At 43.1% G+C, this 20,134-nt stretch overlaps 1 protein-coding gene across 1 annotated transcript in view; it reads left to right on the top strand.

The window, feature by feature from the left end:
* Nucleotides 1-20,134, top strand: part of LOC144484438 (uncharacterized) — a 156,495-nt gene that overhangs the window by 70,509 nt on the left and 65,852 nt on the right. The window contains exons 9-13 of the mRNA XM_078202970.1: nt 2,311-2,492; nt 3,110-3,221; nt 3,430-3,499; nt 7,863-8,056; nt 8,150-8,404. Of these exons, the coding sequence (XP_078059096.1) occupies nt 2,311-2,492; nt 3,110-3,221; nt 3,430-3,499; nt 7,863-8,056; nt 8,150-8,404 (813 nt within the window). The remainder of the gene's footprint in view (nt 1-2,310; nt 2,493-3,109; nt 3,222-3,429; nt 3,500-7,862; nt 8,057-8,149; nt 8,405-20,134) is intronic.

Consider the following 20,134-nt stretch of genomic DNA (forward strand, 5'->3'; position numbering starts at 1 on the left):
CGTGCTCATAAAGACAGACTCAAAGGTGATACTGTAACTGAACTAGAGGAAATGACGCACATTGCGCAGAACAATCTTTTTTTAAAAATCGGTCTTCACAATAGAGAAATAGGAAAAACACTCGTCAGATGAGGAAATCGAGAATCAGTGCGGATCTGCTGGACTCTTCTGTAGACAAATGGGATTTAAGTGCCAGAATGTTTCACACCCAGAATAAAGAGGGATCAAGTATAACTAACTGATTATTTCTAACTCTCTTCCCATTAAAGATATTTGATTTTGTTTATAGACTGACCGTGGTCAATCTCAAATAAGCATCATGGGATGTGTGTTACCCAGTGACTCCATCTGTTTTGTTCGTCAGTCACATTTGCAATTCAATGTGATATAGTGCAGAGATATGCAATTCAGAATGAGGACATCTGTGTTCAATAAATGTATTGATATTAAATGTTGAATAATGAAACAAATACCGAGTAATATAGACTGAGAATGATGAATTTGGCACAGTGATTAGCACTGCTGCTTCATGGTGTCAAGGACCCAGGTTTGATTCCAGCCTTGGGAAGGAAATCTGTGTGGTGTCTGCGCATTGTCCCCATCTCTGTGTAGGTTTCCTAAAATGTGCAGGTTAGGTGGATTGGCCATGCTGAATTGCCCCTTGGTGTCATGGGATTAGCAGTGCAAATATATAGGGTTATGGGGATAGGATCTGCTTGGGATTGTTGCGTGCAGACTCGATGGGCTGAATGGCCTCTTTCTGCACTTTAGCAATTCTATAATTGAGCAGAAATCATTGCTCCCTAAGACATTTGCCAGATGGGCACTTTTAAATTTTGAAGTTCAATATAAGGTGAGACATCAGGTTGAAAGTAACAGTTGTCTTCTTGTATTAAGTGGCATGGGCTCTCAGTCTAACCATTGGAACCTGCAGTAACATAGCAGAGTTGAACATTGCCGACAGGCCGATTGGCTGCCCTGTGCTGTCAACAGCTTCTGTAGTGTAGTGGTTATCACGTTTACCTAACATGTGAAAGGTCCCCTCCAAAACCAGGCTGAAACTGGTTTCAGGGCGGCACGGTAGCACAGTGGTTAGCACTGCTGCTTCACAGCTCCAGGGTCCCGGGTTCGATTCCAGGCTCGGGTCACTGTCTGTGTGGAGTTTGCACATTCTCCTCGTGTCTGCGTGGGTTTCCTCGGGTGCTCCAGTTTCCTCCCACAGTCCAAAGATGTGTGGATTAGGTTGATTGGCCAGGTTAAAAAAATTGCCCCTTAGATGTGTAGGTTAGAGGGGTTAGCGGGTAAAATATGTGCGGGTAGGGCCTGGGTGGGATTGTGGTCGGTGCAGACTCGATGGGCCGAATGGCCTCTTTCTGCACTGTAGGGTTTCTATGATTTCTATGAAACTTGAATGGCAATGTTTCCCGTTCAGTTTGAAGGACGTTTGCAGAATTTCTTGCTGAATTCTATGTGAATCTGGTATCTTATAGGGTTATTTATTCGCTGGCTCTCTTGGCTATATTCTCTCTCCACAGATGCTGTCACACCTGCTGGGATTTTCCAGCATTTCCTGTTTTTGTTTCAGATTCCAGCATCCGCAGTTTTTTGCTTTTATTTATTCACTCTGACTTGGGCCTCAAAATTCATTCAGGACGAAATACTGAATTCTCATGTGAAGAAAAGGATGGCGTATGGGAGGAAACTGGAGCACCCAGAGGAAACCCACACAGAACGTGCAAACTCCGCACAGACAGTGACGCAAGGATGGGAATCGATCCCAGGTTGTTGACGCTGTGAGGCAGCAATGCCAACGACTGTGCCACACTGACTTTAACCTGGTGTTGTGAGACTTCTTACCACACTGAAGGATCAGCCTGGTGGTAGCTTTACTCATGATATCCAGTTGCATTAGAGACAGAATAGAAAGGAGATAAAATTAAAATACTGCGGATGTTGGAATTGTGAAATTTAAACTGAAAATGCTGGACTGGCAGCATCTATGGAGAAACCTATTACAATAGATATTTATGATTTTGATTGCTGATTGAGGAGGCAAGGTCCTTTAGGTTTTATTGACGTTTTATACTGTGTTACACGTTTTTTGAGGCGAAAAAAGCGATGTAAATATCTCTAAGGTTAAGTGATGTCCATCTTTGTGCGGGGCAGACGTGCTCCGTTTGGACAGAAGGTGAAGTGTCGGAGCTGATGCGTCCCTAACAAAGATGGCTGCGATGTGGGGGCGGGGGCAATGGGCGGAGGAGGTTGGGACCGCACATGCGCATTGCTGCGGTTGTGGTTTGTTGACGGAAGCGCGCGGCTTCTTCTTCGGATCGGAATCAGATTTTAAAGGAGGAACGTTTAACTGTCGCTGGCGTTGCCATGGCGGCAGGGGCGGGGCTTGCTAACCTCGCGCGCTGGCACAAGTGGACCCTCGAGCTTAACCTGAGCGGCAGCAGCAGCTGCGGAGGCCGCGCGGGGAGCCGGGGGCTCGAGTAGGCGGCAAGCCGGGTCAGCCCGCCTCTCCCGAGGGGACGCCACCGCACACTGACCCGGGGATGTGGCACCAACCCAAAACTTCCCAACCCCGGGTTTTTCACGCGTCTTTTACCCCTCACCGAGCCCCTCAGCACAAAGCAGCCCCTCAAATCCTCCAGAAATCACTCAGACCCCACGGCATCTTTTCCCCAGGTCATGACCCTGAGATGCCCTTTTGGTTTCAGCCCCTCCACCTGATCAGGTGCCAACTGCGGTGGTGGTTGGAGGAACGATTGCTCGTTTCCAGGGCCGGGTGCTGAACTGGATCTCTCTCAATGTCCCACAGTGTTTGTTTTCAAGATACAATTTGGTATATTAGGTGATTTGTCACTTTGTCCCTCAATGGAGGGTAAGTGGATTGGCACCCTGATTATCAATTGACACTAATCCACTTCTGCAGCCCTCCATTCCCGTGGCAGTTCAGTGGACACAATAGCAGTGTGTGTCTGAGGTTTGCCCAAGCTTTAGTTCGTGCTGGCAGCATTGCCACCACGTTGGGGTCCTCAACAGAGAGACTCCCTCTTTAAAGAAGGTCTTGAAAGGGTGACCAATTTGTGTTTTCTGTTTCTCACAGGAGCCGTGATCAACAGTGTGGCCAGGGCCACTCCACGTGCCCAATCGCATATTCGGACAAACAGCTACCGGACATCTGCATCCAAGAAACAGACTGGATCCTAGTCGAGAAAGTAAGTTAGATTTGAATGTGTCCTTGGTGGGTGGCAGGCAATGCCTGGGTTTGTCCATGGTGGTGAAGTGCCTTGCTGAACCACAGCAGCCTGTTTGGTAAAGGGACTTATTGAGTTAATTGTTACTTCCAGGCCTGGGTATAAGATCAGCATATGGCCTCCCCTAACCGGCCCCCTTGACTGATACCCTGCTCGCTTTCTGTTTCAGCGCTGCTGGGACATCGCCTTGGGCCCATTGAAACAGCTGCCCATGAATCTGTTCATCATGTACATGGCTGGCAACACCATCTCCATTCTCCCCATCATGATGTGTGCATGATGGCCTGGAGACCCATACAGGCACTGATGTCCATGTCTGCAAGTGAGTATTGTATTGAATCTGTAGCTCAGAAACAGCTCTGAACCGGCATCACTTGAATGCAGCTTAGAACAGAGTGCTAAGAGTTGGGTAATTAAGGGACTTAGGGAAGGAAGGGAACGAGGTACCCTTTTGCTTTCTAATATTCTCAGCCTTTGGGAAGTGATCTTCCTCTTCTACAGGAGAAAGAGCGGCGAGCTATTTGCTGAGTATCTGCAAAGTGACTCAAGTTTATTCTATGTCTAAGGATCAAAATCGTACAGCAACTGCTGGTAATCAAAATCGTATAGCAGCTGCTGGTAAGGTTAATAAAATATATAAAATCAAAAGTAAAATACATCATTGGATAAAATAATTAAATACTTTTTTCGCACACATTAAAGATGGGAGGACAGGTGATGCGTCACAGCTGCAACGTGTGGGAGCTCCTGGGTGTCAGTTTGATCCAGGGCAAACACATCTGCAGTAAGTGTTTGAAGTTCAAGCAGCTCTGGTTAGAGTTTATGAGCTGGAGGCTGAACTACAGACACTGCGATGCATCAGGGAGGGGGAACATTACCTGGATTCTTTACACCAGGAAGCAGTCACACCTCTTAGGACAGGACCTGCTGATTTGGTCAGTGATCAGGGACAGGAGGATGACTGTGAGTGAGGCAGGTAAGGGGATTCAGGTGGCAGGAGCCTCAGCCTTCACAATTGTCCAACCGGATTGCAGTTTTTTCAGCTTGTTTGTGCTGCAGGGTGGATGAGCAAACTGACCTTGGCACCGTGGTACAGGAAGCCATTCAAGTTGGAGGAGAAAAAGGGAATGTGGGGGTAGTATGGGATGGTGTAGTCAGAGGGATTCACACTGTTCTCTGCAGCAAAGAGCATGAGTCCAGATGGCTGTGTTGCCTTGTGCCAGGGTTCAGGACATCTGCTCAGGGCTGAAGAGGAACTTACAGTATTGTGTCGGATCTGCAGCTCAAAAACAGCTGCACGGGGGAGGACCCAGTCATTGTGGTCCATGTAGGTACCAATGACACAGGCAGGACAAAGAAGGAGGTTTTACATGGCTAGTATGAGGACCTAGGTACCAAATTAAGAAGCAGGATCTCAAAGTTCATAATCTGGATAATTACCTTAACTACTTCCTAATTGTCTTAGGACAAATCAGATCAGAGAGATGAATGAGTGACTCAAAGATTGGTGTGGGAGGTGGGTTCTGGTTCATGGGGCACTGACACCAGTACTGGGGAAAGCATTTTAAAACTAAATAGTAGACAGGGAAACAAATTTGGGGCAAGGAATCAAAGATTTATAGAAATGACTGGATGAAGGGCTGGTTGGCAAATTTGCCGATGACACAAAGATAGGTGGGAAAGTAAGTTGTGACGAGGACATACGGAGGGTTCAAAAAGACAGAAAGGTTAAGTGAGTGGGAAAATATCTGGTAAATGGAGTAGAATGTGGGCAAATGTGAAATTGTCCATTTCGGCAGGAAGAATGAAAAAGAAGCATTTTGTCTAAATGGTGAGAGATTGCAGAGCTCAGAGATTCAGAGGGATCTGGGTGTTCTAGTACATAAATCACAAAAGGCTAATATGCAGGTAAATCAGTAATTAGGAACACTAATAGAATGTTATCATTCATTGTGAAGGGAATTAAATACAGAACTAGGGAGGTTATGCTTCAGTTGTACAGGTCACTAGTGAGGCCACATCTGGAGTACTGTGTACAGTATTGGTCACCTTGTTTAAGGAAGGGTGTAAGTGTGCTGGGGACAGTTCAGAGAAGTTTACCAGACCAATACCTGAAATGATGTGGTGATGCCGGCGTTGGACTGGGGTGGGCACAGTAAGAAGTCTCACAACACCAGGTTAAAGTCCAACAGGTTTATTTGGAATTTGGAATCCTTCCGCACCTGAGGAAGGAGCAGCGCTCCAAAAGCTCATAATTCCAAATAAACCTATTGGACTTTAACCTGGTGTTGTGAGACTTCTTACAATGCCTGAAATTGATGGGTTGTGTTACGAGGCAAGGTTGGACAGCTAGGAGTGTATCCGCTGGAGTTCAGAAGAGTAAATGGCGACTTGTTCCTGCAAGGCCTTGACAGGATGGAGGTAGAGAGGATGTTTCCTCTTGTGGGATAATCTAGAACTAGGGGTCACCGTTTTAAAAAATAAAGCGTCACCCATTTAAAGTAGAGATGAGGAGAATTTTTCTCCAAGTGTCGTGAGTCTTTGGAACTCTCTCCCTGAAAAGGTGGTGGAAGAAGAGTGTTTGAATATTTTAAGCAAAGGTGGATAGATTCTTGGTAAGAAAGGAGGTGAAAGGTTATTGGAGGTCAGCAGGATGAAGATTTGAGGTTACGATCAGGTCAGAGAGTAAAGACCAATTCTGCTCAATCGCTCCTCATTGCACAGTCCTGTCATCCCAGGAAGCAGTCTGGTGAACGTTTGTTACTCGTCCTCTGGGGCAATTCTCTGGGTAAGGAGACCCAAACTCTGCAGTGTTCCACATGTGGTTTTACCAAAACTGGATACAATTTCAGAAAGATTTCCTCACTCGGAAACTGTATCCCTGGGGAATAAAGACTAACAGACCATCTGCATCTCTCCTTAGGGATGCTGCCAGACCTGCTGAGATTTTCCAGCATTTTCTCTTTTGGTTCCTCATTCAAACAGACGCAGTAATTTGCTTTTATTTGGTTAGAAGTGGGGGATTTACACACAGAAAATTCAAATCAAGGAACGGTTTGTCTCTTCTGAATTTATGTCCTGGTTTAAGGGTGATGATCTTTGTGGGAACTCTATTTACAGGATACAGCAATTGGAAATTGAACATGGAAAATGTTTTGGGACTGCACAGTGGTTAGCACTGCTGCCACAGAGCGCCAAAGACCCGGGTTCGATTCCAGCCGCGGGCGATTGTCTGTGTGGAGTTTGCACGTTCTCCGTGTCTGCATGGATTTCTTCCCGTGGTCCAAAGATGTGCAGGTTAGGTGGATTAGTCAGTACCTGCTCAAAAGATAATCCCAGAAACTACAGGTCAGTCAGTTCAATGCTAGTGATGGGGAAGATTCCTGAAACAATAATTCAGGACATATTTAGTAGTCACCTGAGTAAATGTGGATGAAGAAGGACAGTGTTCAGAGGAAATGGTGTTTATCGAACCTGCTGAAATATTTTGATGAGGTCACAGATACCGTTGTTGAGGATAATGCTGTTAATGTGGTGAACATGGACTTCCAAAAAGCATCAGATAAATTGCCGCACAGCAGACATCGGAGCACAGATATGACTCGTGGAATAAAAGGGACAGCAGCAGCATTGACACAAAATTGTCTGGGGGACAGGAAACACACAAAATACTGGTTAATGGATGTTTGGGAGTTCCTCAGGAGCGGGTGTTAACACCCAGCTCTTCCTAATGTATACAAATGACCCAGACCTTGGTGTTCAGGGACAGTTTAGAAATTTGTGGACAGAATCTGTGTCGACCCAGACTGGGTGGCAGGTTTCCTTCCCGAAGGACATTAGTGAACCAGTTGGGTTTTTATGAGAATCCACCAGTTTTAATGGTCACTTTTCCCTGGAGCCGGCCCCGCAAATGACCAGATTCATTCAGCTCAATTTCACAAACTGCCTTTCTGTTTTTGTGGGTTCTCTCTCACCCCATCTTTTTCTGTTTTGAAACAGTTACACAGCATTTTAGAAGAGGAGGATTTGCAGTCGGGAAACTGAAACGAAACATCACATCACAATCTGGTGGAGTTTTCCAATGTATCATAACCTAAATATCATTTGATTTTGAACATGGAAGGAACAAGCACCGTTCACAGCGGGGAGAAACCGTACACGTGCTCTCTGTGTATGGACGAGGCTTCAGCCAATCATCTGACCTGTTAAAACACAAATGCAGTCAATCCAGGAAGAAACCATGGAAATGCAGGGATTGTGGGAAGGGATTCAAATCCCCGTCTGGCCTGGAATGCCATTGGCTCAGTCACACTGGGGAGAGACCGTTCACCTGCTTCGAATGTGGGAAGGGATTCACTCGTCAATCCTACCTTCTGATACATCAGCGACTTCACACTGGGGAAAGGCCGTTCACCTGTTCTGTGTGTGGGAAGGGATTCATTCAGTCATCCACCCTGTTGAATCACCAGCGAGTTCACACTGAGGAGAGACCATTTAAATGCTCAGACTGTGGGAAGTGTTACAAATGTTCTGGGGAACTGATGCGCCATCAACGTGTTCACAGCAATGAGAGGCCATTCACCTGTTCCATGTGTGGGAAAGGATTTACTCAGCAATGCAAACTGCAGACACACCAGCGAGTTCACACTGATGAGAGACCTTTTACATGTACAGACTGTGGAAAGCGCTTTAAAAGTTCCCAGGACTTGATGCAGCATCAACCTGTTCACACTGATGAGAGACCGTTCAGATGCTCTCACTGTGGGTCTGCATTCAAGCGATCGTCTCACCTGACTGTGCACCAGCAAATTCACACTGGGGAGAGGCTGTTCACCTGCCCTGACTGTGGAAAGGGATTTACTCAGTCATCCGTCCTTCTGACACACCAGTGTGTTCAAACTGGGGGGAGACCATTCATCTGCTCTGAGTGTGGGAAGGGTTTCCCTTCCTCATCCAAACTTCTGATGCACCAGCACGTTCACACTGGGGAGAGACCGTTCACCTGCTCTGTGTGTGGGAAGGGTTTCACTCAGTCATCGAACCTACTGACACACCAGCGAGTTCACACAGGGGAGAGGCCATTCACATGTGCTGAATGTGGGAAGGGATTTGCTTATTTTTCTGTACTGATGAGACACCAACAAGCTCACAAACAATTACAATGATTGGATTTTGCTGTCAGTGACATCCAGGATTATGTTCGTTGGGGTCTGTTGGATGATGTCAATAAATTCCAGCCAGTTGTTTGGGCTAATGTTGTGGATAAAGGTCAAATAAATCAGTTTTATATTACTATTTTTATATTGAACACACTGTGTTGCATCTATTTAATGTCTCTAACTCCATTTGGATCCTTTTGAAGGGCTCTCCCTCTCCCCTGTCTTCTCCATCCTCACCTCCAACAACAAGTGTGAGGATCGCATGGAGCTTCTTTGTCACTAAGATTGAGGGGAGGTGATGGCCTAGTGGTATTAACACTAGACGGTTAACCCAGAAACTCAGCTAATGTTCTGGGGACCAGGTTTCAATCCCACCAGGGCAGATGGTGAAATCTGAATTCAATAAAAAATATCTGGAATTAAGAATTTACTGACGACCGTGAAACAATTGTCGTAAAAACCCATCTGGTTTAATGATGTCCTTTCGGGAAGGAAATCTGTCGTCCTTGCCTGGTCTGGCTAGGGGCGGCACGGTAGCACAGTGGTTAGCACTGCTGCTTCACAGCTCCAGGGTCCCGGGTTCGATTCCCGGCTCGGGTCACTGTCTGTGTGGAGTTTGCACATTCTCCTCGTGTCTGCGTGGGTTTCCTCCGGGTGCTCCGGTTTCCTCCCACAGTCCAAAGATGTGCGGGTTAGGTTGATTGGCCAAGTTAAAAATTGCCCCTTAGAGTCCTGGGGTGCGTAGGTTGGAGGGATTGGTGGGTGGATATGTGGGGGTGGGGCCTGGGTGGGATTGTGGTCGGTGCAGACTCGATGGGCCGAATGGCCTCCTTCTGCACTGTAGGGTTTCTATGATTTCTATGACATGGGACTCCAGAGCCACAGCAGTGTGGTTGTCTCTAAAATGGCCGAGCAAGCCACTCATAAGGCAGCTCACCACCACCTTCTCAAGGGCAACTTGCAATAAATGCTGGCCATGCAACAACATCCATGTCTCACAAATGAAATTTAAAAAGCTGCCTCTGTTGCTTCCCTTCCTCCCACGAGCCCACCCTTGACCCCGGTGTCTTTGTTCCCCTCCTGCCCATCTCTCATTACAACTTCCAAAATCCCTGTCGTCTCCCAAATCTCTGCCCATATGTCCTGAAATTCCCTGTGTGAATCCCTCCGATGACATTTGTCTTTCCACAGTATTAAACCAGCTCTTACCAAAGTCTCAAATTACTGTGTGAATATGACTGAGGTAAGTTATCTGTCACTGTCCTTCTCAGCCAGTCTGCAGTTATTGACACCATTGACCAAACCATCTTCCTCCAGTGCCTCTCCATTATTGTCCAGCTGGGTGGGACTGCACACTTCGGATTAATTTCTTTTCTGATTGTAGTCAGAGAATCACCGGCAGTCATTGTGATTATTACAGACAGAGAACAAGTGAATAGAGGGAGCAAAGTAAATGGGGAAAGAGACAGTGAGAGTGAATGGGATGGAAGTTCGTAAACTGAGACAAAGAGAATCAGATTGAGACAGAAAATGGGGTCAACATTGTTCCAAAGAGAAGAGATTAATGCTTTTCAAACCTTCCTGATCATTATAACTTATCAATTTCTGTAAAATATTTTGAGTGAATGGAACAAGGCCTGGATATGAGATTCTGAAACTCCCTCCCTAACTGTCCAGATTAAAGGTGTTTGTTAAGGTCTGTCTCTCCAAACAAGGTTTTGGCCATCCATCCTAATATTGTGCTCTGTGACACAGTAATTCTAGTTGCTGATCTATCAGTAATGGACTTGCTGCCGTCTGGAACAAAACTGTTTTCACCACTAAGGCTCCACTGTGATGTAATAGTCTCTATGACATCATCGCAGCAGGACTGGATGACATCATCAGAGTCCATTGTTTCTGAATGATCCACATCAATAACAACAGGAAATACTCATCAAGCTGAGCACATTATCTAGGCTGACACTGCAGTCTGACACTGAGGGACTGCTGCACTCTGACATAAACTGTCCTTCACATGGAGCTTGTGGAGGCTCTGGCCACAATCTTCCAATCCTTCTCATAGAGTTGTGGTGCCAAAAGGCTGAGAGATTGGAAATGTTACATCCCTGTTCAAAAAATTACAGAACAATCATCTTAACATCAGCGGTGGAGAAAAATGAAACCAATAATCTGGGGCACAATCAACTGGTACTTGGAAAAGTGTGGATTCTTATTGTCAGCATTTTCTGTTTTAATGCTGAAAACTTCCCTGGATCTCAAGGCTGGGAAAGACATTCTGGAAGGTCATCCCCCCCCATTCCTCTCTCTATCCCTCCTCCCATCCCTCCCTACAACAAGAACCATTCACTGTGCACCGCAGTTTCACCCTCATTCCCCCAGTTTGTATTCCAGCCTTTACCACACCCACTCTGCTCCCAGATACTTCACACCATGAGATATTACAATTCAAACTTTATAATCTCTACAATTTAATATTTGTTCAGACAGCAGACAAATCATCAATTCCACTCCCACCCTGAGCTATGGGGATATCTTTATACATTATCTCATTTCACAATAAAACTCACACACTGAATTTCAGATTTGCTTCTGTTGTTTTAATTTGCCCAGCAGATTATTTGGAGTGAGACTGACATCAACCCTTCATGGTCTCAGTCTGTCTCTGTGTTTGTGAGAGTGTCTGAGATAGTGTGTGTGTCTGAGCGTGTGTATGTATGAGTGTGTATCTGTGTGTGCTGTGTGTGTGTTTGTGTGAGATTATAGAAAGATAGAAACTAGAAGCAGGAGGAAGCCATTCGGCCCTTCGAGCCTGCTCCGCCATTCATTTTGATCATGGCTGATCATCGAATTCAATATTCTGATCCCCCTTCTTCCCACACCTTTAGCCCCAAGAGCTATATCTAATTTATTCTTGGAATCCTCTGTATGTGTCTGCATTTTTCTGAGTATTTGTGTGTCTATGAGTTTGTCTGTATTTGTTTCCGAGATTGATATCAGTTATGGGAATAGATTCGTCTGCATTAAAATATATTAAAATAAGAATAGTAGGAATAAGAAAAATACAGCAGCACAATCCTCCAACAAGATCCTTCAGTAATCTGAGAATTCAGTGATTTCCCAGGCAGAGGCCATTTACCTCACATCGCCACAAGAGGGAGCTCCCTCGCTGTGTTTGTGTGTTCACGGCAGCAGGAACGGGTTCCGTTACACAGTGAAATGTAACAGAGCAGAAATCCAGGAGAACTGGATTAATTGTTGGATTTCACAGTGATATGTTACAGAGCAGGAATCCAGGGGAACTGGATTAATTGTTAGATTACACAGTGATATGTTACAGAGCAGGAATCCAGGGGAACTGGATTAATTGTTAGATTACACAGTGATATGTTACAGAGCAGTAATCCAGGGGAACTGGATTAATTGTTAGATTACACAGTGATATGTTACAGAGCAGTAATCCAGGGGAACTGGATTAATTGTTAGATTACACAGTGATATGTTACAGAGCAGTAATCCAGGGGAACTGGATTAATTGTTAGATTACACAGTGATATGTTACAGAGCAGGAATCCAGGAGAACTGGATTAATTGTTAGATTACACAGTGATATGTTACAGAGCAGGAATCCAGGGGAACTGGATTAATTGTTAGATTACACAGTGATATGTTACAGAGCAGGAATCCAGGGGAACTGGATTAATTGTTAGATTACACAGTGATATGTTACAGAGCAGTAATCCAGGGGAACTGGATTAATTGTTAGATTACACAGTGATATGTTACAGAGCAGGAATCCAGGAGAACTGGATTAATTGTTAGATTACACAGTGATATGTTACAGAGCAGAAATCCAGGGGAACTGGATTAATTGTTAGATTACACAGTGAAATGTAACAGAGCAGAAATCCAGGGGTACTGGATTAATTGTTGGATTACACAGTGATATGTAACAGAGCAGTAATCCAGGGGAACTGGATTAATTGTTGGATTACACAGTGATATGCAACAGAGCAGGAATCCAGGGGAACTGGATTAATTGTTAGATTACACAGTGATATGTTACAGAGCAGGAATCCAGGGGAACTGGATTAATTGATGGATTACACAGTGAAATGTAACAGAGCAGAAATCCAGGGGAACTGGATTAATTGTTGGATTACACAGTGATATGTAACAGAGCAGTAATCCAGGGGAACTGGATTAATTGTTGGATTACACGGTGATATTTTACAGAGCAGAAATCCAGGGGAACTGGATTAATTGTTAGATTACACAGTGATATGTTACAGAGCAGTAATCCAGGGGAACTGGATTAATTGTTGGATTACACAGTGACGTATTAAAGAGCAGTAATCCAGGAGAACTGGATTAATTGTTCGATTACACAGTGATATTTTACAGAGCAGAAATCCAGGGGAACTGGATTAATTGTTAGATTACACAGTGATATGTTACAGAGCAGTAATCCAGGGGAACTGGATTAATTGTTGGATTACACAGTGACGTATTAAAGAGCAGTAATCCAGGAGAACTGGATTAATTGTTAGATTACACAGTGATATGTTACAGAGCAGAAATCCAGGGGAACTGGATTAATTGTTGGATTACACAGTGATATTTTACAGAGCAGAAATCCAGGGGAACTGGATTAATTGTTGGATTACACAGTGATATGTTACAGAGCAGTAATCCAGGGGAACTGGATTAATTGTTGGATTACACAGTGATATGTTACAGAGCAGTAATCCAGGGGAACTGGATTACTTGTTGGATTACACAGTGATATGTTACAGAGCAGTAATCCAGGGGAACTGGATTAATTGTTGGATTACACAGTGATATGTTACAGAGCAGGAATCCAGGGGAACTGGATTAATTGTTAGATTACACAGTGATATGTTACAGAGCAGTAATCCAGGGGAACTGGATTAATTGTTGGATTACACAGTGATATGTTACAGAGCAGTAATCCAGGGGAACTGGATTAATTGTTGGATTACACAGTGATATGTTACAGAGCAGTAATCCAGGGGAACTGGATTAATTGTTGGATTACACAGTGATATGTTACAGAGCAGTAATCCAGGGGAACTGGATTAATTGTTGGATTACACAGTGATATGTTACAGAGCAGTAATCCAGGGGAACTGGATTAATTGTTGGATTACACAGTGATATGTTACAGAGCAGAAATCCAGGGGAACTGGATTAATTGTCAGATTACACAGTGATATGTTACAGCGCAGAAATCCAGGAGAATTGGATTAATTGTTGGATTACACAGTGATATATTACAGAGCAGAAATCCAGGAGAACTGGATTAATTGTTGGATTACACAGTGATATGTAACAGAGCAGAAATCCAGGAGAACTGGATTAATTGTTGGATTACACAGTGATATGTTACAGAGCAGTAATCCAGGGGAACTGGATTAATTGTTAGATTACACAGTGATATGTTACAGAGCAGGAATCCAGGGGAACTGGATTAATTGTTAGATTACACAGTGATATGTAACAGAGCAGAAATCCAGGGGAACTGGATTAATTGTTAGATTACACAGTGAAATGTAACAGAGCAGAAATCCAGGGGAACTGGATTAATTGTTGGATTACACAGTGATATGTAACAGAGCAGTAATCCAGGGGAACTGGATTAATTGTTGGATTACGCAGTGATATGCTACAGAGCAGGAATCCAGGGGAACTGGATTAATTGTTAGATTACACAGTGATATGTTACAGAGCAGGAATCCAGGGGAACTGGATTAATTGATGGATTACACAGTGAAATGTAACAGAGCAGAAATCCAGGGGAACTGGATTAATTGTTGGATTACACAGTGATATGTAACAGAGCAGTAATCCAGGGGAACTGGATTAATTGATGGATTACACAGTGATATGTTACAGAGCAGGAATCCAGGGGAACTGGATTAATTGTTAGATTACACAGTGAAATGTAACAGAGCAGAAATCCAGGGGAACTGGATTAATTGTTGGATTACACAGTGATATGTAACAGAGCAGTAATCCAGGGGAACTGGATTAATTGTTGGATTACACAGTGATATTTTACAGAGCAGAAATCCAGGGGAACTGGATTAATTGTTAGATTACACAGTGATATGTTACAGAGCAGTAATCCAGGGGAACTGGATTAATTGTTGGATTACACAGTGACGTATTAAAGAGCAGTAATCCAGGAGAACTGGATTAATTGTTAGATTACACAGTGATATTTTACAGAGCAGAAATCCAGGGGAACTGGATTAATTGTTAGATTACACAGTGATATGTTACAGAGCAGTAATCCAGGGGAACTGGATTAATTGTTGGATTACACAGTGACGTATTAAAGAGCAGTAATCCAGGAGAACTGGATTAATTGTTAGATTACACAGTGATATGTTACAGAGCAGAAATCCAGGGGAACTGGATTAATTGTTGGATTACACAGTGATATTTTACAGAGCAGAAATCCAGGGGAACTGGATTAATTGTTGGATTACACAGTGATATGTTACAGAGCAGTAATCCAGGGGAACTGGATTAATTGTTGGATTACACAGTGATATGTTACAGAGCAGTAATCCAGGGGAACTGGATTAATTGTTGGATTACACAGTGATATGTTACAGAGCAGAAATCCAGGGGAACTGGATTAATTGTTGGATTACACAGTGATATGTTACAGAGCAGGAATCCAGGGGAACTGGATTAATTGTTAGATTACACAGTGATATGCTACAGAGCAGGAATCCAGGGGAACTGGATTAATTGTTAGATTACACAGTGATATGTTACAGAGCAGGAATCCAGGGGAACTGGATTAATTGTTAGATTACACAGTGATATGTTACAGAGCAGAAATCCAGGGGAACTGGATTAATTGTTAGATTACACAGTGAAATGTAACAGAGCAGAAATCCAGGGGAACTGGATTAATTGTTAGATTACACAGTGATATGTTACAGAGCAGGAATCCAGGGGAACTGGATTAATTGTTAGATTACACAGTGATATGTTACAGAGCAGGAATCCAGGGGAACTGGATTAATTGTTAGATTACACAGTGATATGTTACAGAGCAGGAATCCAGGGGAACTGGATTAATTGTTAGATTACACAGTGATATGTTACAGAGCAGTAATCCAGGGGAACTGGATTAATTGTTAGATTACACAGTGATATGTTACAGAGCAGGAATCCAGGAGAACTGGATTAATTGTTAGATTACACAGTGATATGTTACAGAGCAGTAATCCAGGGGAACTGGATTAATTGTTGGATTACACAGTGATATGTTACAGAGCAGAAATCCAGGGGAACTGGATTAATTGTTAGATTACACAGTGAAATGTAACAGAGCAGAAATCCAGGGGTACTGGATTAATTGTTGGATTACACAGTGATATGTAACAGAGCAGTAATCCAGGGGAACTGGATTAATTGTTGGATTACACAGTGATATGCTACAGAGCAGGAATCCAGGGGAACTGGATTAATTGTTAGATTACACAGTGATATGTTACAGAGCAGGAATCCAGGGGAACTGGATTAATTGATGGATTACACAGTGAAATGTAACAGAGCAGAAATCCAGGGGAACTGGATTAATTGTTGGATTACACAGTGATATGTAACAGAGCAGTAATCCAGGGGAACTGGATTAATTGTTGGATTACACGGTGATATTTTACAGAGCAGAAATCCAGGGGAACTGGATTAATTGTTAGATTACACAGTGATATGTTACAGAGCAGTAATCCAGGGGAACTGGATTAATTGTTGGATTACACAGTGACGTATTAAAGAGCAGTAATCCAGGAGAACTGGATTAATTGTTAGATTACACAGTGATATTTTACAGAGCAGAAATCCAGGGGAACTGGATTAATTGTTAGATTACACAGTGATATGTTACAGAGCAGTAATCCAGGGGAACTGGATTAATTGTTGGATTACACAGTGACGTATTAAAGAGCAGTAATCCAGGAGAACTGGATTAATTGTTAGATTACACAGTGATATGTTACAGAGCAGAAATCCAGGGGAACTGGATTAATTGTTGGATTACACAGTGATATTTTACAGAGCAGAAATCCAGGGGAACTGGATTAATTGTTGGATTACACAGTGATATGTTACAGAGCAGTAATCCAGGGGAACTGGATTAATTGTTGGATTACACAGTGATATGTTACAGAGCAGTAATCCAGGGGAACTGGATTAATTGTTGGATTACACAGTGATATGTTACAGAGCAGTAATCCAGGGGAACTGGATTAATTGTTGGATTACACAGTGATATGTTACAGAGCAGTAATCCAGGGGAACTGGATTAATTGTTAGATTACACAGTGATATGTTACAGAGCAGTAATCCAGGGGAACTGGATTAATTGTTGGATTACACAGTGATATGTTACAGAGCAGTAATCCAGGGGAACTGGATTAATTGTTGGATTACACAGTGATATGTTACAGAGCAGTAATCCAGGGGAACTGGATTAATTGTTAGATTACACAGTGATATGTTACAGAGCAGTAATCCAGGGGAACTGGATTAATTGTTGGATTACACAGTGATATGTTACAGAGCAGTAATCCAGGAGAACTGGATTAATTGTTAGATTACACAGTGATATATTACAGAGCAGAAATCCAGGAGAACTGGATTAATTGTTGGATTACACAGTGATATGTAACAGAGCAGAAATCCAGGGGAACTGGATTAATTGTTAGATTACACAGTGATATGTTACAGAGCAGTAATCCAGGGGAACTGGATTAATTGTTGGATTACACAGTGATATGTTACAGAGCAGTAATCCAGGGGAACTGGATTAATTGTTGGATTACACAGTGATATGTTACAGAGCAGTAATCCAGGGGAACTGGATTAATTGTTGGATTACACAGTGATATGTTACAGAGCAGAAATCCAGGGGAACTGGATTAATTGTTAGATTACACAGTGATATGTTACAGCGCAGAAATCCAGGAGAATTGGATTAATTGTTGGATTACACAGTGATATATTACAGAGCAGAAATCCAGGAGAACTGGATTAATTGTTGGATTACACAGTGATATGTAACAGAGCAGAAATCCAGGAGAACTGGATTAATTGTTGGATTACACAGTGATATGTTACAGAGCAGTAATCCAGGGGAACTGGATTAATTGTTAGATTACACAGTGATATGTTACAGAGCAGGAATCCAGGGGAACTGGATTAATTGTTAGGTTACACAGTGATATGTAACAGAGCAGAAATCCAGGAGAACTGGATTAATTGTTGGATTACACAGTGAAATGTTACAGAGCAGTAATCCAGGGGAACTGGATTAATTGTTAGATTACACAGTGATATATTACAGAGCAGAAATCCAGGAGAACTGGATTAATTGTTGGATTACACAGTGATATGTTACAGAGCAGTAATCCAGGGGAACTGGATTAATTGTTGGATTACACAGTGATATGTTACAGAGCAGTAATCCAGGGGAACTGGATTAATTGTTGGATTACACAGTGATATGTTACAGAGCAGTAATCCAGGGGAACTGGATTAATTGTTAGATTACACAGTGATATGTTACAGAGCAGTAATCCAGGGGAACTGGATTAATTGTTGGATTACACAGTGATATGTTACAGAGCAGGAATCCAGGGGAACTGGATTAATTGTTAGATTACACAGTGATATGTTACAGAGCAGGAATCCAGGAGAACTGGATTAATTGTTAGATTACACAGTGATATGTTACAGAGCAGGAATCCAGGGGAACTGGATTAATTGTTAGATTACACAGTGATATGTTACAGAGCAGGAATCCAGGAGAACTGGATTAATTGTTAGATTACACAGTGATATGTTACAGAGCAGGAATCCAGGGGAACTGGATTAATTGTTGGATTACACAGTGATATGTTACAGAGCAGTAATCCAGGAGAACTGGATTCATTGTTGGATTACACAGTGATATGTTACAGAGCAGCAATCCAGGGGAACTGGATTAATTGTTAGATTACACAGTGATATATTACAGAGCAGAAATCCAGGAGAACTGGATTAATTGTTGGATTACACAGTGATATGTAACAGAGCAGAAATCCAGGGGAACTGGATTAATTGTTAGATTACACAGTGATATGTTACAGAGCAGTAATCCAGGGGAACTGGAGTAATTGTTAGATTACACAGTGATATGTTACAGAGCAGTAATCCAGGGGAACTGGATTAATTGTTGGATTACACAGTGATATGTTACAGAGCAGTAATCCAGGGGAACTGGATTAATTGTTGGATTACACAGTGATATGTTACAGAGCAGTAATCCAGGGGAACTGGAGTAATTGTTAGATTACACAGTGATATGTTACAGAGCAGGAATCCAGGGGAACTGGAGTAATTGTTAGATTACACAGTGATATGTAACAGAGCAGAAATCCAGGGGAACTGGATTAATTGTTGGATTACACAGTGATATGTTACAGAGCAGTAATCCAGGAGAACTGGATTAATTGTGTGTGTGTCCCTGGGCACAGTTCCCAGAGAGTTTAAAATCTTCTTACAGCTAGCCAATTCCTGATCCAAACCGCTAAATCACCCTCAATCCCATGCCTCCGTATCTTCTGCAATAGCTTAACCGTGAGGTTAGAGTGTTAAAATCTGAAATAAAACAGTCAACGCCACAAAGAGTCAACAGGCCCGGCAGTTTGTGTGGAGGCAGAAACAGAGTGAAACACACAGTTAAACATCCATATGAATCAAGAGCAGCAGTAGACCTTTGGGCTGCTCTGCTCCAGATCAGATCCCAGCTGATCTGACTGTGACCAAAACTCCACTTTCCTCTCAAGAATCCAATGAATCAGCCTTAAAAATATTCAATGACTCTGTCTCCACTGCTCTCTGGGGAAGAGAATTCCACAGACCAAAGACCCTCTGAGAGAAAAAAAAATCTAATTCTCTCTCTTTCAGACGTCTTAAATCCAGCTCGCTCCCCAGAGCCACACAGGGAAAGCCAGACCCGTGAAGAAGGGAGAGAGGGAGGTGGAGAAGAACAAAATAAAACATCTGCAAACTGATAACATGATTCACAGCCCAAGACCAAAACGAGTGTTAATGGGACAAGTAAAGACACAAAAGATGATCTGGATGAGGTGTAAATAGCCGGTTAGCAATAGTCCGAATGCAAAGTAAAGAAAACAAGAGGGAAATGAGGTGAAAAAAGCAACAACGAAACACAGAACACAATGGGGGCAGAGATTGTGGTGTAAAATTGTTGGACTCAGTGTTGTTCTGAAGGTTGTAAAGTGCCTCTTTTAGTTGCAGGAAATATTATATTTCCCAGTTCCGATGACAGGTCACATTCAGTCTGTTTCTCTCTCCACAGAGGCTGCCTGACTTGTTGAATATTTCCAGCGTTTCCTGCTTTATGCCACAGAGAATGTCAAAGAATTGTTACACCCGGAACAGATGTCTCTTCCTCGGGACACTCCAGCTCGGGTCAGGGTGGGGGGATAATGTTCGCTGTTTTATATTTGTGTCTGGTGCGAGTAATACCTTAAATTAAATGGAGAAGTTTTTTAAACTGAAGAGAGTAACTGAAACTGACTTTAAACAACATTAACAAGCCCGGGCTGCTGGAGAAACATTTAGGGATTTGTGAGCAGTCAGTTCCGGCTGGTTTGAAGTGAAATC

Source organism: Mustelus asterias, unplaced genomic scaffold, assembly GCF_964213995.1.
Source record: "Mustelus asterias unplaced genomic scaffold, sMusAst1.hap1.1 HAP1_SCAFFOLD_107, whole genome shotgun sequence".
NCBI classification, from domain to species: Eukaryota; Metazoa; Chordata; class Chondrichthyes; order Carcharhiniformes; family Triakidae; genus Mustelus; species Mustelus asterias.